General features: G+C 42.5%; 1 protein-coding gene across 5 annotated transcripts in view; it reads left to right on the plus strand.

Annotated features, from left to right (window-relative positions):
* LOC126336702 (caspase-1-like) overlaps positions 1-25,008 on the plus strand; it is a 526,262-nt gene that overhangs the window by 378,130 nt on the left and 123,124 nt on the right. For 3 of the 5 annotated variants that reach the window (XM_050000660.1, XM_050000662.1, XM_050000661.1), the window contains one exon: positions 15,977-16,131. The exons of 1 other annotated variant lie outside the window; for it this stretch is intronic. In XM_050000660.1, the coding sequence (XP_049856617.1) occupies positions 16,045-16,131 (87 nt within the window). In that variant the 5' untranslated portion in view covers positions 15,977-16,044. Of the gene's footprint in view, positions 1-15,681; positions 15,811-15,976; positions 16,132-25,008 lie in introns of those variants that run through there. One more of the 5 variants, XM_050000658.1, reaches the window with a different exon arrangement.

Consider the following 25,008-nt stretch of genomic DNA (forward strand, 5'->3'; position numbering starts at 1 on the left):
TCAATTCCCAGGAGGACGCCCGTCCCCTTTTCGCAGCCGCACAACTTGAACATGCTGGTTGTATACTTGGCCAGCGTTCTTCACCAGTTCTTAGAAGGTCGCTTCAACACCATCCCTCCCATCCCTTTCGCTTGTGCACAAACTAGCTCTCTGAAGTTTTTCATGTTCACGTGTTAACATGACATTAGTGGCATGTGTATAAAATCTTTATTATATATTTTACTGCTTTATTTGCTACCTTAATGATCATTTTGTAGGATCCATATCAGATTTAATCATGTCAGAACATAATTTCCGATCATCAACTTTAAAATGTGTCACACCCATAATAATTTTAATGGTACAGAAAGGTGTACTTTGAAAATTTCTACGGTTGCTCAAGCCAAGGAATATTCGTATTCAGAATGTAGGCCATAGCTTAGTTACTAATTGGTTTATAATTCGTTAAATTCAAAAACGTTTGCAGTTTCTCATGGGCAGAAGGCAGTTGTGCACTGCAGGCATTCTGAGCTGTTCCACATGCAACAATAGACCATTTCCTCCACACGACCATAGTCAGTTATCGTTTGTAAGTGGAGGAATTTGCCAGACTCAAAAGAACAAGTCTTATAATCCAACATTATTAAAGACAAACACATTCATATTTGGAAGGAACGGGCCTCAAATTCCCGAGGACCAAAGCTTATTTTTTCCATGATTTCCCTAAAATGTTTTAAGGAACCTGTGTCATTCCGTCAAGAAAGTCAAGCCATGTTTCCTCTCCTATTCTTATTAGCTCCGATTCCAATTATGTCAGCGTTAGCTGGACGTTTTGTACTAGGTTTCCTTTCTCCTTCATTTAGTTGTTGTCTCAGAATCGATTCTTTCGGAGAAACTGCGTATCAGGCTCTTAATTACTTATTTAGATACGACGTGTATTTCTCTAACAGTACTATTTTTTCACGATTATCGTAACTAACATGCCATGCAAGTTTGGTGCAACATGGTTCCCAAAAAAATGGCTCTGAGGGCTACGGGACTCAACTGCTGTGGTCATCAGTCCCCTAGAACTTAGAACTACTTAAACCTAACTAACCTAAGGACATCATACACATCCATGCCCGAGGCAGGATTCTAACCTGCGACCGTAGCGGTCGCGCGGTTCCAGACTGTAGCGCCTAGAACCGCTCGGCCACTCCGGCCGGCGCAACATGGTTCCCCTCTCATTTTGCTCGGTAGTTTACACATCATTGTAGGCTTCTGGATGAACTGCGTAAACAGAGCCTTTAATTTGAAACAAACAAAATCGAAAACAAGAATGAGAAGAAGAAATGGAGTTGATTTTGTTAAGCCTGTTTTTGGGTTCAAAAATTTGAGCTTCCAACGGGATGTCACTGTTCTTGTTCGTTGCCAAACGTTCGTCATCAAACGCAATTTTTTTCAAATTTGTTGTTGCAACTACAAAACTGAAAGTCAGATTTTTACGATACCAAACGATGAATTGTATGACATAAGGCACAAAGGAATTAAGGATATTAGTTATCAGTGGGCATTGATTTATATCAACGGGGCAAATCCAAAATTTATGCAAGAGCGGGGTTCGAACAAGGGTCTTCTGCCTACTAGACAAGTGCACAGACCACTACGGTATCCAGACACGTTGATCACCACAATCGCACTGGCTACCCCGAAATGTCTCCCGTCAGAAACAAATTCTCACATTATACCACTTAATACTGATGTAGTCACGGGAGGCGTGCTAGGGCGGTCCGTGTGGTTGTGGTGACTACCGTGTCTGGATGGCATAGTGGTCAGCACGCCTGTCCAGTAAACAGAAGACCTGCATTCGAATCCCGGTCTGGTACAAATTTTCAGCTTGTCCCATTGATATAAATTAATGCGCACGGCAACTAATATCTTTAATTCCTTTATGTCTTGATTCATAATGACTGCAGGATCAAAATGGAGTCTGTTATTTCGGATATGTTGGAAAGAACAGGCAGCATATATGCGAAAGAGGTAAATATGCGACTCTCTATATTTAAAAGATAATAAATGCAGCTCTTCAGTAACAATTTCCACTTGCACACACATTTCAAAAATTAAATTCCCATCTTGATATTAATTTCAGAATGGAGTTAAGTACTGGTTCAAAATGGTTCAAATGGTTCTCAGCATTATGGGACTTAACATCTGAGGTCATCAGTTCCGTAGAACCTTGAACTACTTAAACTTAACTAACCTAAGGACATCACACACATCCATGCCCGAGGAAGGATTTGAACCTGCGATCGTAACGTTCGCGCGGTTCCAAACTGAAGCGCCCAAAATCGCTCAGCCACCGCGGCCGGCTTAAGTACCGGAAGTGAGAAATTTTTTCTGCTTCTTCTTCTGCGCATGATCACACAGACAATATTACAAATTTGTGGCATTGCAGGAATTACACCAGTGCTTTTGGAAGCATGCCGGCCGCGGTGGTCTCGCGGTTCTAGGCGCGCAATCCGGAACCGTGCGACTGCTGCGGTCGCAGGTTCGAATCCTGCCTCGGACATGGATGTGTGTGATGTCCTTAGGTTAGTTAGGTTTAAGTAGTTCTAAGTTCTAGGGGACTAATGACCACAGCAGTTGAGTCCCATAGTGCTCAGAGCCATTTGAATTTTTGTCCGAACATACAACCGTCCCTACTAACGTTCCCATCTTAAATATAGCGAGCATATACCCGTGGCATGAACTTAAAATTTATGTCTCTTAAATATCGTTTCCCAGCTAACGTAAATTTGACGGAAATGTAACAGTAATGCTCGAGGAACTTAAATTCGAAACCTTGGAAGAAACACGAAATAGGTCCCGCGAAGCCCTGTTAGATAAGTTCTGAGGCCCTCTATGCGAAGAAGATCATGTGTCCACACTGCTGCCACCATCGTACATTTAGCGAGATTGACAACAGGGTACGAATGCTCGGAGGACGTACAGAAGCACACAGACGGTCATTCTCCCCTAGCTCAGTACGCTAATAGGACAAATAAACCGTGATATACGTATGATACACTTTCCAACAAGCACTGTACAGTGGCTTTATGAGTATGTATACAGCGTGTCCCAGGAGGAATGGTCAGAATTCAGGACTATCACAGGAGGTACCATTCGAAGCAAAGAAGTATAGTAAACATGGGCTCTAAACTGCTTACCTTAAGGGCTATGAGCCGTTGTTCTGTAGAAGAGATGTATTTCACAGTAGTGAAGATGAGCAAGTGCACACAGTCCTTGAGGAATGCTTTTTAGAACCTGCATTTACTAAACATTTTCTTCTAGTTTTGATCCATATTACAATCTCTGAAAATATGGAAAGTAAAGACCTTACAGCAAAAGAGGTTTGTTTGACGGTATCGAAAATGAAGAAGTGCTCTTGCTTTTAAAGTACACTTTATAGAGCTCATTTTTACTAGACTTTTTTGTTTTGAATGATAGTTCCTGTCATGCGCCTGAACATTGACCCTTCCCCCTTTTACTCCCTAAATAGATGAAAACTGTCAATACAGTCGTTATTTATGTTGTTGTTGTGGTGGTCTTCATTTCGAAGACTGGTTTGATGCAACTCTCCATGCTACTCTATTCTGTGCTAGCTTCTTCATCTCCGAGTACGTAGTGCAACCTACATCCTCCTGAATCTGCTTACTGTATTCACTTCTTAGTCTCCCTCTCCGAGTTTTACCTCCCCTCCCCCTCCCCCATATTTCCATCCAATACTAAATTGATCATCTCTGGATGTCTCAGAATGTGTCCTACCAACTGTTCCCTTCTTATAATCGGGCTGTCCACAGATTTCTTCTCTTCGTTATTCATATAGTAGAAAAATTGGATCAGTAACCTTTCAGACCGTTGAAAATGTGCCATCTGTCAGTTACAAATGAGACAACTAAGTTGACACAGAAAAGGACTCACCGCAGAAGAACTATTACCGTCCTCTTATCTTTCCAGAAGCGCTCATTTCAAAGCTATTAACTATCTGAATAGCCTAGTCCCACTTTAACACGAAGAAAGGAAATAAGTTTGTTGAGTCACATGTCAAATGGTACTCATTCCACTAATCTAGTCCACAGCCGACGCAGTTCCTTTTTTCCCGGTTCTTGATGAAGAACAATAACTCGATGTATCGTTAATAAACTTACATAAAAGTCAGAAATTGAAAGAAGAACTATAGTTTTTATATGAACACATAATCGATAGCTGTGAGATTTACCGTAAGATGAAAAGTCTGCGTAAAACCATACTGACAAATCAAAAGCCTAAGGCTTGAATGAACATCGTGCATTCACCTGCTTCCCGTTTTCGCACAACAGAGAGTTAGGCTATCTAGTAACACATAATTCCTTCCCTGCGAGCCCTGATGTCTGCAAATCATCTCGGGCTACTCTATTATTAACCCCGCTTGGTGCTTTCGTAGTGATATACTTCATTCATATCAACATAGTGGTTCCCATAACAGAATTTGCATGTAATTAGTTCCCATGGCAAAAAAATGAAGATAATTACGATAGCAGAAATGAGACTGAAAGAGAGCTTGAATAGTATAGAATCTATCTCTATGCCCCACATGAAGCTTCTGCAGTGTTGGTTCAAATGGTTCAAATGGCTGTAAGCACTTTACATCTGAGGTCATCAGTCCCCTAGAGATAGAACTACTTAAACCTAACTAACCTAAGGACACACAGACACCGAGGCAGGATTCGAACCTGCAGTGTTATTTTTGCCACACTGGTGTTCACGTTTCCAGAAGCAAACATTTAATATCTGTCAACTATTCAGGTTCTTTCAGCTTGTTGATGTGGACATATTTCATCTAGCTGGCTGTAATATTTATCAACATTTGCTGCCACTTCAGTTTTGCAGTACCGAATCGTCTCACTTGCATCATGGCAATAGATTTTCCACAAATTAGGTGAATGAAGCGTATTTATTTCTGGAAGGCTTCGCAAAACGGCCTCCACTCATAAAACACCAAGGTAACGTTATTATGCAGAGTGCTAAGCGTTCAACGGTTCCCGTATTTCATTTCCTCGAATGTTTGTCCTTTATCTGAAACTGCCTCGCCGTATTCGCATGACCTGATTTCACCAGCAGGACACCTCAGCAACTCATTCCACACAATATTTCCCCTAAGTCCTTGGTTACCCCCCAAATCTGTGGCCGTCGTGTATACCTTGTAACTAGCCATTCGGTACTTCCTCGTGTTTCGAAATCTTAAGTTTTCAATTGATCAGTGTTCCTCTGCCGAAGCCGGGCCATGCGTTCCTTTCTGGTCTATCACTCTGATTGGAGAAAGAGCAGACAAGCGCAACCCTGTGGACAAAATATTTGCCACATTGTGGCATGTGTCATGAAGGTCACGCAGCAACACTGGCTGAAACAGCGGTGATAGCTCCCGTGTTATAGTAGTTTTTGGTCTAGTGCCGTTATTAGCTCTGTACGTCTCGCCCGTGTAGCGTAAAAATTGAAAGGGTTTTGAGACTGTAAAGCATGGTACTGTAGTTCAAGACACGTTCCTTGTGCACTTTTAGAGAGGTATCAGTCATGAAACTTCCTGGCAGATTAAAACTATGTGCCGGACCGAGACTCGAACTCGGGACCATTGCCTTTCGCGGGCAAGTGCTCTACCAACTGAGCTACCCAAGCACGACTCACGCCCCGTCCTCACAGCTTTAATTGTGCCAGTACCTCATCTCCTACCTTCCAAACTTTATGGTAGAGCACTTTCCCGCGAAAGGCAATGGTCCCGAGTTCGAGTCTCGGTCCGGCACACAGTTTTAATCTGCCATGAAGTTTCATATCAGCGCACACTCCAATGCGGAGTGAAAATCTCATTCAGGTATCAGTTACTTTCCTTCTATCAGCAGGATTGTGTTTGGGAAGCTCCTTAAGTTGTGATATGGGAAGGGATGAAGTGTCTGTATATGTCAATCTTTTTTAGGGAGTGAAATGATATTACTTGTAATCAGTATCATTATCATTATCATAAACTAGTGTCGCAGCCAAGGCATTTACTGTGTGACACATGCTCCTTTACTTCGTTTTTAGTTACTATTTTGGACGGTATTGGCTATTTACCTTAAAAGGCCCTGACTTACGTTTTATGTAACGAACTTTTAAAATTCTCTTCTGTGCATATGTAGTTTAGCCAATGTACTGCTAACTAGAGTTAACAAATTTCAAGCAGTACGTGGAACATCAACAGAATATTTAACTACAATACCCGAGAAAATACAATGGCCCTGATACGTAACTTTTGAACTAGAAATATGTTTTGCGACTGAACAGGGTTACCTCAGACTATCATCCAATATGACATCGAATAATGAAAATGTGCAAAACGAATAAGTCTCATTGTAGCGCTGGTGCTGGGGAAATCGTGAAAACAACACTCCTCCAACCGTTCCCCTTGGCATGTGCCTGGAAATTTAAGAATTAAGTTGATGGTGCTGTATAAGGCGCTCTGCATGTTTTATAGTTATCCACGTCTTGAGAGACTATGAAATGTACCGATACGCCGTTGTGTCGTTGAAACCCAAAGTAGATGCAGTACTGAAAGAACACGAAACGTTACTCGCAGTGTTGTCAGATCATAATCTTCTCAGAGCATAACGAGCGCGCTTTTGCGATGTATTGGGAAATACTCAGAGAACAGAGAGCAGCGGAAGTTATCCGAGGAGTGACTGCTTCGTGTCTTAGTCACAAGTCCCACAACGCGGCCTGCTCTTCCGGCCAGTAATGGCCTACTTTTAGGAACATATTGGCGACATAATAACGGTACGTTGCGGAACTTAAGGTCAAGTGAGTAACACTGCGAACGGCTGCAAAGGGACGGAACATAGAAGAAGTAAACAATCCCTTTGATCGGAAGCAAAAGTCCTCGAGAAGGCTGGGGCACAACGACTTAAAAGGGGGCCCCCTTGTGTCGCAAAAACAGACAAGCATTTTACAGACGGAAATTTCTAGAATCACAACAGAGGCGAGCTTTCCTTAGTATTATTTTCTTTTTTGCTCCAATTATCATATTTCAGGACATTTCGTTAGATTCAATGTATCTTAATATATTATAAAGTATATATATCCGATGAACGCCTCAAGATCTCCTGTCATTGCATGGTGGACATTTGGGTTGTTGTACTATGCCTGCCCGGCCGCGGTGGTCTCGCGGTTCTAGGCGCGCAGTCCGGAACCGTGCGACTGCTACGGTCGCAGGTTCGAATCCTGCCTCGGGCATGGATGTGTGTGATGTCCTTAGGTTAGTTAGGTTTAAGTAGTTCTAAGTTCTAGGGGATTAGTGACCACAGCAGTTGAGTCCCATAGTCCTCAGAGCCATTTGAACCATTTACTATGCCTGTTTTTCCTGTAACTACGATAAAAATTAATGCTAAGGCTTTCTCCGTAATCTCCGGAAAGAATCTCTACCTCTTAATGCGAAGATTGTGGGTTCGATTCTCGCTACGGACGTGGACATGAATTATAAATGTGCCGTTACCGTATGTATAATCTGAAGCTGAAGGATGTGAACATAAGCATCATGAATGTAAATGAGATTATGATTTATGTATAAAACAAAGACAGCTGATTTCAGAACGAATAAACTGCCTGATTATATAGAAGCCAAATGGCATTAAATATAAAAATAATCTTAAATCTAATTTTGTCAGGTTCTAAAAAAAGCACACACGCGCAGTATTAGTTTGAAAGAAATTCTTTTGTGGCGTAGAAAGTATTGCTTGAAAGAAATATTTATATTTGAAAATTTACTACCCGTTAAATCCTCCGGGTCACTTCCACCAGGAAGGAGCTACATGGCCCGTGTCGTCTGTAGTTCAACCATGCCTAGAGGGTTAGTACCGCGGTTCGATCGCGTCCGCATTGTTTCTTTGTGCCAGGAAGGACTCTCAACAAGGGAAGTGTCCAGGCGTCTTGGAGTGAACCAAAGCGATGTTGTTCGGACATGGAGGAGACACAGAGAGACAAGAACTGTCGATGACATGCCTCGCTAAGGCCGCCCAAGAGCTACTACAGGAGTGGATGACCGCTACCTAAGTGTTATGGCTCAGAGGAACCCTGACAGTAACGCCACTCAAACTGCGCAATAGACTGCATGATGCGCGACTTCACTCCCGACGTCCATGGCTAGGTCCATCTTTGCAACCACGACACCATGCAGCGCGGTACAGGTAGGCCCAACAACACGCCGAATGGACCGCTCAAGATTGGCATCACGTTCTCTTCACCGATGTGTATCGCATATGCCTTCAACCAGACAATCGTCGGAGACGTGCTTGGAGGCAACCCGGTCAGGCTAAACGCCTTAGAAACACTGTTCAGCGAGTGCAGCAATGTGGAGGCTCCCTGCTGTTTTGGGGTGGCATTATGTGGGGCCGACGTACGCCTTTGGTGGTCATGGGATGTGCCGTAACGGCTGTACGATATGTGAATGCCATCCTCCGACCGATAGTGCAACCATATCGGCAGCGCATTGGCGAGGCATTCGTCTTCATGGACGACAATTCGCGCCCCCATCGTGCACATCTTGTGTATGACTTCCTTCAGGGTAACGACATCGCTTGACTATAGTGGCCAGCGTGTTCTCCAGACAAGAGTCCCATGGAACATGCCTGGGATAGATTGAAAAGGGCTGTTTATGGACGACGTGACCCACCAACCACTCTGAGGGATCTATGCCAAATCGCCGTTGAGGAGTGGGACCAACAGTGCCTTGATGAACTTGTGGATAGTATGCCACGACGAATACAGGCATGCATCAATGCAAGAGGATGTGTTACTGCGTATTAGAGATACCGGTGTGTACAGCAATCTGGACCACCACCTCTGAAGGTCTCGCTTTATGGTGGTACAACATGCAATCTGTGCTTTTCATGAGCAATAAAAAGAGCGGAAATGATGTTTATGTTGATCTCTTTTCCAATTTTCTGTACAGGTTCCGGAACTCTCGGTACCCATGTGATGCAAAACTTTTTTTGATGTTTTTAGTACGGTATAATGTTGCATGGCGTACTGGCCTCTGAATCTTTGGACGCGGTAAACTCACTGGTCAGCGTTACTGTGACACTGTACTCCTTCTCCATGTGCGTCATTTCTGAGGCGCATTCGGCCGGACTTCATTTTTATGAAGGGCTGTGTGCGGCCGCATAGAATGGCGCAGGCGGAGCAGTTCTTGGATCAAGAGGATATTCGACGAATGAACAGGGCTGCCAGGTCTTCCGACTTAAACTCCATCGTGCACGTCTGGCATGCGTAAGAGAGATGTATTACGACACATCCACATGCAACATCGACCATCCAACAGATGTCAAATCCGCTGGTAGAGGAATGGAACGCCCTGTCACAAAAATTTTACCAACCTTGTGACGAGCTTGTGAGCGCGCTGCAGAGCATCCACTGCCGTCCGTGGTCATCACACACCCTATTAAGAACAATGTCCCGCCTTTTGTAATGTCCATGGAACCATCACGAATCGTGGTGACTTCAGTGTAATTATTAATTAATGTCTTGAATAACTGTCATTTCCGTTTGTCTCATTACGTATTTCTTTCAGTTACCTTCTCTACTGCACTGTACTGAGGAAGTTCTATCTATGTATGACCCAAGTTTCATCGATCAGTGTTACTTGGCAGTGACACATCATACGGCAGCTACTTTCGTCCAAACGTTTTGCACACCAGTGAATAATACAGAGGAGTCCAAAAAAATGTGTCCACTGTTTAAAAGTCCATAACTGGCAAACTAACTGACGGAGTTGTCTCATCTTTGGTAGTGTAATAGTTTGTAGTTCCGGCAATCGCCACACAAGCGTTGTATTGCGTTGTTTTGTTTTGTCAGCTGACAGTCGCCAGATAGTCAGTGTTTTGTTCTTAGATGCACCTAGTTACTCGAGTAAACATGGCTGGCGCAAGGCTTACATTCGATGAAAGGAAGTCAGTTTTGAAGTGGTATTTTAAGTACGAAAACATTAATGAGGTTCAACGGCAATGGTGAAATGAATATCAAACAGAGCCACCGACACGTTTAACGATTCGCCGCATTCGAGACAAATTAGAAGCCGAAGGCTGTGTTAAAGATGTACACAAACAACGACCTGGACGACCTGTAACAGTAACAAGTCCAGCTAACTCCTTCCGTGTGTTGCAACAATTCACCGTTTACCACAGAAGTCTATGAGACAGTGTGCCCGTGAAACTAGAGTGAGTCGCTGCTCAAGTGTTCGGCGAATTTTGAAAACAGCAAAGTGGAAGTGCTATATCCCATGATTGCTACACGCAATGAACGAGGACGACCCAGATCGTAGAATGGAGTACTGCGAGTGGTTTACTAACATGGTGCGCAACGATGAAGAGTTTGCAGAGATGTTTGTGTGGTCTGATGAGGCAGAGTTCAAACTCAATGGTACAATAAATCGCCACAATTGCATCACCTGGGCCGCCGAAAATCCGAACGTCCATGCAGACAAAGTCGTGAATTTGCCAGGAGTAAACGTGTGGTGTGGGTTGTCTTACCGGGGCTTGATTAGGCAATTCTTCTTTGACGGCACAATTACCGGTGAGGTGTACCTTCAGAAGCTTCAGATATCCATTTTACCTGCCATCCGAGACTTGTATGGAGACGGAAGAGCTTACTTTCAACAAGATGGTGCCCCAGCCACCAAAATCGTGTTAGGGCGTATCTCGACGAAAATCTACCAGGAAGATGGATAGGCCGTAGAGGTTCTGTGGAGTATCCACCACGTTCCCCAGACCTAACTCCTCTGGACTTTTACCTGTGGGAAACACTAAAGGACGTCGTTTATCGACAAAAGCCACGCACTTTGGATGACCTTCGACAATCCATTGTACATACAAGTGCAAATATCCAACTGAACACGTTGCAGTCAGTAGTTCGTGCTGCTGTACGGCGGCATCGTTTGTGTGTGGATGTTAATGGTGACCATTTCGAACACCTACAGTGACATCTTTAAGTTGGACTTTAAGCTACACTTTCACCAAAAATGAGACAACTCCGTCGATTAATTTGCAAGTTATGGACTTTTAAACGGTGGATAAATTTTTTGGACCCCTCTGTATAATGGGCGATCAAAATGTTTCCGTTGGAAGGCCGCACAGTCTAGAATTGGTATGCCAGTGAGGTAAAATCGCCATGAGCGCTGACGCAATCATCCCATCTACTTTTTGAGCTGAAGATACGCGTTTGGTAAAAGATTGTGTCCTGTTGCGTGGAGAAGTCCGTAAATGCCTGCAGCACGTCTTCGTCCAACAGTAATCTTCGACCCTTCAAAGGCTTTTTAGAGGGCTAAAGACGTGATAATCGTATGGGGAGAGATCAGGACAAAGGCCCTGCACCCAAGTGCCTCCCACGTGATTTGGCGTAGTGCGTAGTATGTAAAACTCTCAGTGTATGCAAACTGGGAGAGACTTCCAAAAACAACGAACACATAAATGCCTACCACAGACACATTATGCTAAATCGGCAGTAGCCACCAACAGTAACAACTCTGGCCGGCCATTCCAGGATGTCGCAACTCATCTTCTTATATAACATAAAACGGGCAAGGAACACCAGATGACTTACATGAAAACTAGAAATTTCCATTCATGGTTGCTTTCCGATTAGCAGGAAAGCAATAACGCAAAGTTCTTCAAAAATTTCTCCAGTGTGGAATGCTCGTTCTACTATCGTAAGGGACTCAGTCAACTGAAAAAAGATTGTGTTAACAACACTGAAAGAATAAGGAATACTAGTTAATCATATTATATGTGTACCATAACATACATATGTTTATATACAAATATTGTCTTTTTATTGTATTTATAATCCTAACAACTGAAAATATTCTTATCTTGGCAATTAATAATTTTTGAACGTGAACAATTGAATTTACGCGTGTTAAGTGATGGTCCTGTGTTTATTCTTGTGCTCTGTGTGCCAAACAAATACACATTCAGAAAATGTTTAAGTACATACATAACTGAGATGATATGAATATACATCTCACTTGACGTACGCAGTGAAATAAATCGATATTTCTGTACAGGGAGAAAATTCTGGGCGTATATTCATTGGCACACACAGCAAATAAACCTTGTCGCACACGAAAAGGACCTGTAATTAAAAATTAGTGAAATGTAACTGTCAATGGCCTGATGATGGCAGCATGCTGCTGAAACCCGTGGTGCTAAGAGATATTAGTAAATAAAAGTGACTGAAGCTGAAGAATTATAAATGTTGTAATACAGTCGCAGACGTCAGCATGGATTAATTTAAGAATAACAAGGACCTCATAGATGCGACTGGTTTTTGAACTTTTTCGTTTAGGGATAATATAGTTATTAAATTAGGAACCACAGCAGTAGAGTAGTAAAATTAGTAAAAACAAATCAAACGTGATATGGTGGGGTCGGAGCTTGTGAAATTACTTACAGATTGTCTGCTAGGGAAGTAAGTTCCTAGTAACGGAACAATTCTGTTTTTGTTCCGCTTCAGAAGAAAGGAGCCACATAAGCTGAAAAAACCTTTCCTCATTTAATTAAAATCATAGCCAACTTCATACGAATTAATTACTGCATTTTAGTCAAGACAAGGAGTGCAGTACAGAAATTACAAGTCTTGAGAGGAATTAGAAAAGAAAAAAAGTGAATATGAGACACCGTTTTGTTGGGATCCATAGATTCTGAGAACACTTTTGACTCGGTTTCAACAAATTCTGCAGCAACCACACCTGAAAAACAAGGCGCTGGTTTAGCGTATGTTAGTATACTGAATTCACCAATGCTACAGTTTCTATTAGTTTTGATTAGGATACTGGGAAATTCAGAACTGGGAGAGAAATCAGAAAGGAGATTACACATCACAATTATTCACAGCAGCCCTAGAGATAGTGGGAAAACAAATACAGAACACGGGTTATAATGGAACGTAGTAGAATAACTATCGCCTTGCGAAAGACAGTGTTAATACTGTTTCCCGTTTGTGCGTACAAATTTCAACAATAAATAGAAATCCTTGACAGAGAAATTTGAAAATGAGTCTGAAATTAGTTACAATAAGACTATAATAGCATATAATCAATATATCGGAAAGAAAATAGCAAATTAATAATTGCGCCATAAGAGTTTTTTGTACTTATGGCGGTTGAAAACAAAGACATTGGCAAGAATAAATAAATAAATGAACGGAAGAGTAAAAATATCTAGAAGGCCTTCGATAAATTAAGTAAGAGTTTTCAGTAAAAAGCTCCTGATGTGTTTGAAGCAGTAGGTTTCCGTTATCTAGGTTAATTATTACAATAAAATAAAAACAGCGAACAGCTAGTGTTAATAATGTTATCTATTAAAAACAAATAACGCCATCACCAGTTTCGAGCCAACAGGACCATCAACATTAAACAACTGTCTATCGATGTGTCTGCTGCTTCGAAACTGGTAATGATGTTATTTGTTCTTTAAAAATAGCGTTATGAACAACGATCTGTTGCTGTTCTCAATTTATTACAACAAATAACCTGTATTTTCACAGTCTCGGTCTCGCCAAGTCAATATTCGACAAAACAGCATTACAAACTACGATTGTATTGAAAATTAAAGAGAATGAGGCAGGACATCTTGCCAGGTAAATAGATGGTACATGGACCATGCGAGTTCCTTTCTGAATTCACAGGAGATAGCAATGTCTGGGACGGCGACCTACAGAAAGGTGAGTAGATGATATTAGAAAACACGTAGAATTAGTATGAATGCGTATCGCTGAAGACCGTTGCACTTGGAACTAACTAGAGTACAGTAAGTAATTGGCAAACGGATGTAGTTGCTAATAATACGATCTATGTTTAACATTTCCGCAGTTGTAACAAGAGATTTGTCGAGTCACATAATAGCTGAAGGAGTTCTTACAACATAACAGCGCACTGAACACCATATAGTAATAGGCAGATTAAATGTAAAAGCCCGTACAGACATTCCGGCGTAATTCTTTGATAATGGCTACTGAAAATATAGATTAAGGTACATAACTAATTGGTATGCTTATGTGGCTCACGCAAAGTTCAAGGCAAACTGAGGTAGCTGCATGCCGAAAGGCATCTGTAGAAGTTCGCTTGGGTAAATGATGATACCCACAACATACTTTTTATTTAACTGCTTTATAAAAATTGTTATTTCAATTTCAATTTCTTGTTACTTAGCTCTGATTTTATTATGCATTGAATACTTATAACTGCTGCCACTGGTGTGAGATTGTTAGAAATACCAGCGACAAATATAGACAATGTGGGACTTCTTACACGCGTACAATAGAGCAGATTTTCAGGTAACAATAAGAAAAAACTACAAATAACACTTCAAACTCGATCTTTCTCAGCCGCCTTCGCTTTACATCCGTCGAATTACGAAAGAATAAAACCAGTGACGCTGCTATATGAGTAGCTGCTACAGAGAACAAAGCAGATCTAAACAGTTGTTGCTCTCAGAACTGCAACGTGACGTTTTACAACAAGCAGAAGAAAAATTAAAATGTAAACCAATGCACTAATCAGATTGGCACTCTTCGTTATTGTTTTGTTCTGTCAACTTATTCGTCATTACTGCAATAAAACAGAAAAAAAGGGATGCGTATTTATTCTGTTGGGAGTTTTTTTCCTATAGAGCCGGCAGTGGAAAGTATCTGATCGTTAAAAGCGATGTTACTATAGGAAACTAGTTTTCCAAAGAGAAAAATAGAAAATTCGTAGGGGTTGAAGTTAAGTAGCATATATTTTTTGTGATTACCGTTACTTTCCGCGGTTTATGTTTCGCTAGCTAACCACGACTCGACAAGTAATTTGCATCGTTATCCTTCGCATTTAATTTCGCTGTCAAAGGAAAAGAACATAATACGCAGTCGATACGTTTCTGTAAGTTACAGATATTCTCATAACAACATTTACTTACAGAACACTAAAATTCTGGCAATGCGGAGACCATCTCAATCACACCAACTTTCACGGAACATAAATAATGCATGAACAAATGAACAACGCAAAGATCGTTGCGCTATACTGGCAGCCTAATGTTACACAAATCGTTTACGTCTTTGGTAGTGTTAATTTGAAATATTTTGTATTTCTTTGGTATCGAGAGTCTGCGTTTTAGATGAGAAATTATAAAATGTCGCCCAGACATTACAAACTAGTTCACTTTCGTATAATTTACCAAGTACGTTTTGTGCGACTCTCATACTATTAACAACGTAACGATCCTGTTTTATGTGTGTGAAGAGAAATTTATACGGATGGGGCGATTTAGTGTTTTTCCTCACTGAGAGTATGTTGCAGAAAAGGTTACTTCACCTTACGTGGTGTTAATAACTTTTCTAGTATGGCTGAATATCTGCCCATTCCCCCTGACCACCCTCCTCCCACACACCTGTATTCACTTCCTTCAGCATTAACCACTCTTCATCACTTTGCAACGAAACAAATCTGTTAGGCAGGTTTAGTGACATTCTCGTGTAAAAGCGATGATTCAATAAATGTAATAACAGCTACTACATTATGGAACAGGGGAAGGTTAGCTGCCTTACAGGAAAGGAAAATCGTGCGCCTGCGCTGAGTGACGCATACACTGCGACGTCAGAGGCGGGCTGGCGAATCCGCCAAACGATAGCAGCGACTTCGCAGGCGCGCCCAACTTAGTTGCTCTTTCGTCCACCTGTTGGCGCTGTGTTGCGCTGGTAATCAGTTGGCACGAAGTACTGGTTCGGAAGCGAACGCGTGCGCTCGTTGGCTAGTTCATTTGGCGACAGCTGACGGTCAGTCGCCACTGGGAGACAAATATAGCAGCATGCTCTTGGACACCCCTGGCTCGGCATTAGCAGCAGTGGGGTGCCTCAGTCGCATAAACAGTGTTCGCTATTACTACGGAGCAGTCGGTGGCGGTGTGCCGCACGCTGCAGTAACTGTTGGTCGGTGCTTCAGGTGCGCGCAGTCCAGAGGGGTCCTTCACGCGACTGCCTTGCGAGCAGAAAGCTGTGGCCGACCTGGTGATGGATGTTCTTGCTTGCGTCTGCACAGCCATCGCCACGGCCCTCACAATCTTCATCTCGGAGGCGATATGGCACAGGCACAAATCGGTGAGTCCATCACTATCTCGGTTTTTTTTTTCTTGTAACTGAAACTGAGCCGGTCCGCGAGCACCCTTGTTTACTTTGCCTGCTGTTGTCAACTTTCCATTTTTTTAACCTAATTTCGTGAAAGTTTGTGTCCGTTATGCCTTGCACGGACATGTTTGTACCTAATGCTGTTCCTTCCGCCTCGACTGCGAACGCAGCTGCTGCTAGCAGAACCGTGAAACTTCTCCGCTCCAAGGCCACGCTTGCTTTAGTCTACCGGCGAGAGATGGCGTCGTCGTCTGAGCGGAACCGGTACACAGCGCGACAAAAACCTGACACTGCGGGAGGGGGGTGGTTCGTAGTACTCGTAGTAGGAGAGCGCCGGAGTGGAGGGGAGAGACGCGTGGACCTGTAGTAGCCGTCATAGTAAAGAGCTGCTGCGTCAGGCTGTTGTAGTATCAGCTGCGGCTTCGAGGCGAGAGGTTGTGCTTTAGTGGACGGCGCAGTCTTCGAACTCCTGACGCAGTGTACTGATTGTGGCTTATCTTCTGCTTGCTCAGCGGATACCTTCTGTAGTGAGTACCGTGTTTTTCAACTTACAACCTTTTGTTCGATTCATTTACTTTGTGTACCGGGTTTTGCACCTCATAACGTAGACATCGGTCCTTCATCCGTACGGACGGCGAAACCACGAAAGATACATTATTCTACTTTTTCAGCACTGTACGCAAGGCTTTAAAAGTACAGTTGAGTTCCGCGGTTCCTGAGCTCAAGGTTTCTGTATTTTCTGAACAGCTGGGATTCTTAGCTTAGTTCTGAATGTTTAATTCCGTGTAGGCATCAGTGTTTGTGACTAACATTTTTGGACTGGTTTACATTACAGAACAAGAAACTGTCTGCGTGATTTTGTTCGGTTTCCGAATGTACATGATGCAACTTTATCGGCAGTGTTTTGTGTGAAGTGTGGAACGAATTCAAAAATTCACATTTTTTTGCTTTAATACATTGTAATTCGTGCACGAAAACAATGCGTTCGGGAAACGCGTTTTAATTTGGTTTTTGCTGGAAAAATAGTGGGTTTAATATTCGCTTTATGAATCACTATTTCTTAGTCTTCACGAACAGCGACGGAGCATTTAACGGGCTGCATCGTCGATATTGCTAGTATAGATGTTGCCGATGTGAACCATAGGGCCCGATACTCTCAAACGTAGAGGCTGTAGTACAGGCGTTAGTTGACACGAATGTCAATGCTATAGCCGTAACGCATTTTTGCCTCGTTTTATTTCAACAAAATACTTTTGCGTAACTGACGTAAGGCTTCGTCAAAACCGCTCGAGAGCACTGCAATCCGTTTCTGACATGTTAAGTAGACGCGTGCGTTCCGCTCCACAGGATAAAACTTGTTAAGACGACAATCGGATGGTGGTGTGATGCGCAATCAATCTGGGTCGTTAATAATGAGCAGAGGCACAGTTACACAAGAGCTACTGGCGTTCTGTTGTCGACACATGAGGTGATCCTGAAACATGTACGTAATTTTAATGCATAACCGCGAAATACGTTCTTGGTGCGTCTTAAACGGAGATTTTTGTTAACTACTTGGAGCGAACAGCGTAGTCTTACCTTAAATATTACCTCACATGAAAATGGCGATGTATTTCGTACATCTACAAATAAACAGCATTACTATCGTGGTCAGCATTAGTAGTTTTATTATAGCTCGTGTAATAGTACAGGATTTTGAAATAATTTTTGTTCAACGTTCTTTTTATCGTTGTGGCTGGTGATAGTAAAAATAAGATACAATAGTTGATTTTGTGTGTGCATACGATGGGCGCCTTTTAAGATGCAGTGTCAGATTTCGTTTGCAACCTCTAAACTTACATTTAAAAGCGTCTAATTTTCATTGACAATATAGGCCTACATGAAATTTCTACTGTGAATTTATATGAAGACGTGGGATTGCGCTTTAGTTCTCACACCTAGACGTGAATGTGTAAATAAATTAACCTAAAGTCATTCGTTTGTTTGAGGCTGTTAATAGCAGGCCTGCTTGCAGGCAATTGCAAAATAGTTGTTTTTAACAAACCTGTTTTCTGTTAGTAAACGTAAGTGCTGTTACGCCACCGTCTTCACAACCAGAACATTTGCACGATGACAAAATGACACATTTTAACTAACTATCCATCCTGTTAACGAATGGCTTTCAAAACACAGGAATTCGCTGTAAAGCGAACAGATGTGCTGAAACATGTTCATTAAGTGTCGAATAAGATGAATCTATTGTATGCACGCCGTCCTGAAAGTGTTTTGTTTGTATACAAACTGTTTCGGTAGCTGACGAGATACTGAGGTGAATGTTATTAACCTTCTGCGCCAAGTGAGTGTTCCAGAACTAATGAACGGTAATTACTAGATCTCTTTGAGGTAGGATGGAGATAGTACTCCAGAATGAAATTTTCACTCTGCAGCGGAGTGTGCGCTGATTTGCAACTTCCTGGCAAATTAAAACTGTGCCGTATAGAGATTCGCAACTCAGGACCTTTGCCTTTCGCGGGTAAGTGCGCTACCCAAACACGCCTCACGGCACGTCCTCACAGCTTTACTTCCACCAGTACCTCGTCTCCTACCTTCAAAACTTCACAGAAGCTCAGCTGTGAAGCTTGCAGGACTAGCACTACTGGAAGAAAGGATACTGCGGAGACATGGCTTACCCACAGCCTGGAGGATATTTCCAGAACAAGGTCCAGAGTTGGACTCGGTTCGACACACAGTTTTAATCTGCCAGAAAGTTTCAAATAAGAGCAGACTCCTTTGTAGAGTGAAAATTCCATTCTGGAAACATCACCCAAGCTGTGGGTAAGCCACGTCTCCGCAGTATCATTTCTTCCAGTAGTGGTAGTCCTGAAAGTTTCACAGGAGAGCTTCTGTGAAGTTTGGAAGATAGGAGACGAGGTACTGGCCCAAGTAAAATTGTGAGGAAGGGTCGTGAGTCATGCTTAGGTAGCTCCGTTGGTAGAGCACTTGCCCGTGAAAGCAAAGGTCCCGAGTTAGTCTCGGTCTGGCACACAGTTTTAATTTGCTGGGAAGTTTAGAAGATCGTATTTCATGCGACTCACACACTGCTGGTTATGCCAATTGATAGCTTGGCGACAGCTAGCTGATGACGAATCTGTTTTTGCGGGTCAACTTCAGGGTTCCAACGAAGGACGAACTATCGTGTATTGCAGAAAGCTCGAGGCCGCAGCTGTAGTCGTTCCTCAGTAAATGCACGCTGGACAATAAATTGGTTCGTGCATTTCTTTCAAATTGCCCCCTAACACAGAACTGATAAGCTGTATAACTCCTGTTCAGGAAAATGAGTGACTTTGTAAACATTGATAATTTTGTATTTGCGTTTTTATACACACATTCTTTATCACCCCGCCGATACTCACCTTCGTCTGTGAAAGTTTTCCAGTGGAACGTCTGCCAAATTTCCACTTCTTAAGAGATGGAAACAGTTGATAGAGGCTCAAGTTCATGTAACGATACGCACCTATGAACTAACCAAAGCCTAGTCGGGTACTCGTCTCTCCTTACTGTTCCACGCTGCTTCGAGACGTCACAATAGTAGCTGGACAGTGATATTTTCACATTTTATGTCCACACTTACACAATATCCTGTGAAATATGTCGTGGTAGTTAAGCTGCAATTAAAATATAAGTTTGGGATGTTGTGCAGTCCATGTTGAAAAAATTCCTAGATCTGCACATCACTCCATTGATATGTTACCGCATCATTAGTTTTGGAAGACAACTACTCTTGATATAATATGTTAATATTTGCAGCCATTCATCCTCATTTATTCAGTATTGTTTCTCATAGGTAGAGTTAACTATTAATCTTTTGTAGCAAAATTTTGTTTTTAGAAAAAAAGAAAGGTTCATGTATGGTGACGGATTACGCTGAACGTTTCGAAAATGTGTGTAAACAAATTATTCAGAGAAGAGTGCAAAAGAAGTAGTGTAAATGCAGAAAAACACGTCTAAAATAATTTGGTGAAACGTTTTTCTTTAAAAACAAGGATAGTTTATTTGGTAAAGAGGAGTAATATTAGCATGTAAACGATACAGTATTGTTACAACGAAAGTTAGGGACTGGTTTTTCCCTCCCCATCCTGCAGGCTTCGCCCTAATTGTGCTAAACGCTATTTTCAAGGGTCCTTTGCCCGCGCAGTGCGGCGATAACTTAATACAGATGTCAGAGTTGTCATTTGTGAGATTGACAGACGATTACCTGCCAAGCTAATTGAGGAAGGAGTGTAAATTTGTGCTATCAAGCATAGTCATTTTCCCATGTGGATTCTTTTTCGACCCAATGTATAATAATCCTGCTGATTCGTAAAACGGAAATTGCGTAACGCTGTGACAGCAGTTCCGAGAGGAATCTAATCCCCATCGCCACCACCTTTTGTTTACCTTGATTTTGCTAAAATACTTTCGGATTATGCTGGGACGGTTCCTCTGAATAGGAAACACGGTTATCTTTCCCATCCTAGAGCCGCTGAGGCCTTCAGTCTCTGTCGTCTTATATCCATTCATCCTTTAGGCGAATGCGGAAACTGTTAGAGGTAAGCTTGGTTCCTCTACCCACCATCACTCTCGGCAAAATCTGTCTTCAGGTGATCTGTTATGTTCGTTTTCGTACCTTCACTGCAGTGAAAAGGAGCAAAGAGTGAAAAAGTATCCCTCCAAAATGAGGCTGCCTCGATTGAAGAGTGGTAAGAGTAATTGCACTTCTCACAGTTTATGTATGTAACGCTTATGTACGGTACAAACATGCACCATAATACTCGTCCAAGATTTATAATCCAATTTAGCTTACCCGAATTTACATTGTAATTTCTTTCAATAAAGTAAATAGACGCTACGTTACAGATTACTTTATTACAACCCCATCTCGTACTCAAATTAGTTGTATTCGGCCGACTCTCAACCAGTCAATTACAACCTAACCTACACGTCAGACTACGCTATGGATGTGGCACAGCGACCACGGTTTCAGGTGGTCATTGTCACTGTCTGCCCCATGTGAGAGAACAAAGTGCACTGACCATAAGAAGTTCATTGTTAATTCTCTTAAATACTTCTGCTTTCGTGGTCTGAAATAACTATACTTGTGGTGTTGCTACAAGCCCGACCATGAAAAGTTTGTACTTAGGGGATGTTGATAGCACTGTCTTGTGCTCTCACGTAAGTCAGAAAAAGCGCAGAACTTAAAATACTTGAAATACAGTAAATTCGAAAAAGAAACAAAAACAGCACAGAATCCCTGATTATCTTCAAATTTTTACTTTGGCTTCAATATGACGTTCACTTTTTATGGTGAACCCAAACTCTTCCGACAATTAAGTGTGTTCGGGGAATATTGTCTGATTATTTTGGTATAAGGGACCTGTCTCCTGTAACTCGTTGCAAGAGAAATAGTGTAATTGATTTAAAATATAACAGTGAAAAAGCCTTTAATACACAATTATCAGAACGCACAACACAAAGGAGGCTTCTAGCTATAGGTAAAAAAATTGATGCGGGTGGCTTCGTTGCGGAACAGTTAAACACCGCCTCGAACTGCCTCTCTTCCATTGCATTCAGTGAATCCATATACAAGGTGCATACCGGGCAACTCGAATCAGTAAACGTATCCAGACTGCTGTGTTTTGCTTTTGATATTCAAATAACACCGAGGGCAAAACAATTCATCGACAGAACAGTAAGTACGAATGCAGGGGCAAAGGGTAATGAATAAAGACGACATTACAGTGTTCAACACGAAGTACAGTGAGTGAACGTTTCCGGACAAGGCATACAGCTCAGGCTGTTAATGTTTGCGCTGTTACGCAAATATTATCAGTGCAATATATAAGACAAAGAGGGAGAGAAATACACGAGAATGGAATTACTCTGTAAAGACACTGGAGCTCACGCACGGCTCACTGGTACCAAAATTTACAGAAAATATCCCTAAGCTTCCGAAGTTATCGGAGTTAGGGTTCACGCACAATAATTTGAGCGACCGACGGACCGACCAATATTTTGACATCCTACACACGTCCGGCTAACTGCACTTAGCGATTACAACGCCGTCCTGTTGTCGGGATTTAAGTTCATTGAGTTTGTTTTCGCCCTATTGTTGTTTTAAGTTCATTGGGCGTGTTTTCCGAGATCGCCTTCCCGTCTACACAAACAAAAACTGGGATTTTCCTTGGCTGTTTGAGGTACAAGGTAAAAAAAAAAGCCGATTGAGCGATGGATAAGTGGCTAACGCGAAGAAGGAAATTAACTTGCGTTCTGTTACTTAAGAAGCCCGAAGTCGATGGTGACCGTAATTATCTACGAATGGATGATACATGCATTTCTGCTGCTGAACACCATCAAACCATTCTTAACGAAAAATAATAGTTATTAGAGGAGCTGTAAGCTACAATGGTAGGTTGTTAGCTAAATTAGTTTCTAGCCACTGGCAAAAGTTAAGGCCCTCACATTCGGTGCTGTTGTATCACAAAACTTATTAATTAAAGTGATAGCTTAAACCTTCAAGCCGGCCGGTGTGGCCATGGGGTTCTAGGCCCGTCAGTCTGGAACCGCGAGACCGCTGCGGTCGCAGGTTCGAATCCTGCCTCGGGCATGGATGTGTGATGTCCTTAGGTTGGTTAGGTTTAAGTAGGTCTCAGTTCTAGGAGACTGATGACCTCAGAAGTCATATAGCGCTCAGAGCCATTTGAATCATTTTTTGAAACCTTCAACGTAATATAGATGCTTCAGGAAGTAAATCATGGCGAGTCAAAATAAAGAAATGATGGTCATGTACACTTTAGTTTATTTCTGTATGTAGCATAAAAGATGGTCCTGTAAGTTTAAGAAACCCATTTCAAAAGCGAAGAAGACTACAAATGGTGGTGTCGCATATAGTCTAACACATACAAAAAATACATAAGAAATGAAGGATTTATCTGCTGTTAAGAAAGGACCCACTCTGTGCTCCTCATAGCAACAGGCTTAGATATGGGCTGTACTTAACAAAGCATCAGGCATATTTTTTGAAGTAAGGTCCATTGAATGTCGATAATTCGGGTTTTAGATTTCATTTCCTATAAGTATCAGAAACATAGAAATACGTGAGGTCGACGGACTTTTATTGTCACACACGAAAACTTTGAAAATTCGTTTAAAAAATGCTTCATTTCTTGCATCTGATTGCAACATTCCTCCTAAGAAGTGCTGCATCCCTCGTAAGACGTGTCGCACAAACACCAGCAGTCTTCAAATTTCTCCAGAAAATGTTAGTTTTCTGCCTCTCACCGTGTCTTGTACAATAGAAGAGCATTTAATTCCGGCGCGTAGTTGGCAAAATACGAACTGTCGGACGGTTGGCGCGACTGCGCTACATAACACGGCACACTTGGTTGTATCGAGTGGGGATCGGTCGTCGTTTGGTCATACCCGGCCGACATCCCGGAAAGAAATGTTCGTCGGTCGTTCAAAACACCTGCACGTCCAGTCTGTCGGACCCTTCAATATTTCTCGTTCCTTCAAAGTCGCAATTCGAAACGCGCTGCTGCGCAATTTGGCTACAATGTGTATCTCCGCAGCCGTGCCCGGACGTGCCGCCGGTTGCGGCTGCCAAAGAGAGCAAGAAGCGGGCACAGTGGCCGACAGACCTGTCCGCTGCTCCAGCGGCTAGCCTTGTGCGGGTCACTGGCCGTGCAGTGCGCGTGGGTCCCGCCACTTACTGCTCCGCCGCTAAACGGCTGCTATTTACGTCTGCTGCCGAGCCAGACTTTGTTTACAGTCCGCATCTCTACAGCGGGCGCACGCAGTTGGCCTTACGTTAGCGTAGTTCTTAAGTCTGGTGGCGGCAGCCGCTGCCGTACCTAGCTGCTGCACTGTTACGGCAGTCGGTTGTACGTTACCGGAATTAGATACTCAACAGTGAAATGATAGTTCCTCCCAGAGCTGGTGTATTTTACTGTTAAAATTCACGGAATGTACTTTCGTACAAGAGACAATCTACAAAAAGGTACGGCCAAACTTTCAGGAAACATTCCTCACACAAAAAGAAAGAAAATATGCTATGTGGACATGTGTCCGGAAACGCTTACTTCCCATGTTAGAGCTCATTTTATTACTTCTCTTCAAATCACATTAATCATCGAACGGAAACACACAGCAACAGAACGTATCAGCGTGACTTCAAACACTTTCTTACAAGAAATGTTCAAAATGTCCTCTGTTAGCGAGGATACATGCATCCACCCTCCGTCGCATCGAATCCCTGTTTCGCTGATGCAGCCCTGGAGAATGGCGTATTGTATCACAGCCGTCCACAATACGAGCACGAAGAGTCTCTTCATTTGGTACCGGGGTTGCGTAGACAATAGCTTTCAAATGCCCCGATAAATGAGTCAAGAGGGTTGAGGTCAGCAGAGCGTGGAGGCCATGGAATTGGTCCGCCTCTACCAATCCATCGGTCACCGCATCTGTTGTTGAGAAGCGTACGAACACTTCGACTGAAATGTGCAGGAGCTCCATCGTGCATGAACCACATGTTGTGTCGTACTTGTAAAGGCACATGTTCTAGCAGCACAGGTAGAGTATCCTGTATGAAATCATTATAACGTGCTCCATTGAGCGTAGGTGGAAGAACATGGGGCCCAACAAGACATCACCAACAATGCCTGTCCAAACGTTAACAGAAAATCTGTGTTGATGATGTGATTGCACAATTGCGTGCGGATTCTCGTCAGCCCACACAGGTTGATTGTGAAAATTTACAATTTGATCACGTTGGAATGAAGCCTCATCCGTAATGGGAACATTTGCACTGAAGTAATGATTGACACATCGTTGGATGAA

This window comes from Schistocerca gregaria, chromosome 2, assembly GCF_023897955.1.
Source record: "Schistocerca gregaria isolate iqSchGreg1 chromosome 2, iqSchGreg1.2, whole genome shotgun sequence".
Taxonomy (NCBI): Eukaryota; Metazoa; Arthropoda; class Insecta; order Orthoptera; family Acrididae; genus Schistocerca; species Schistocerca gregaria.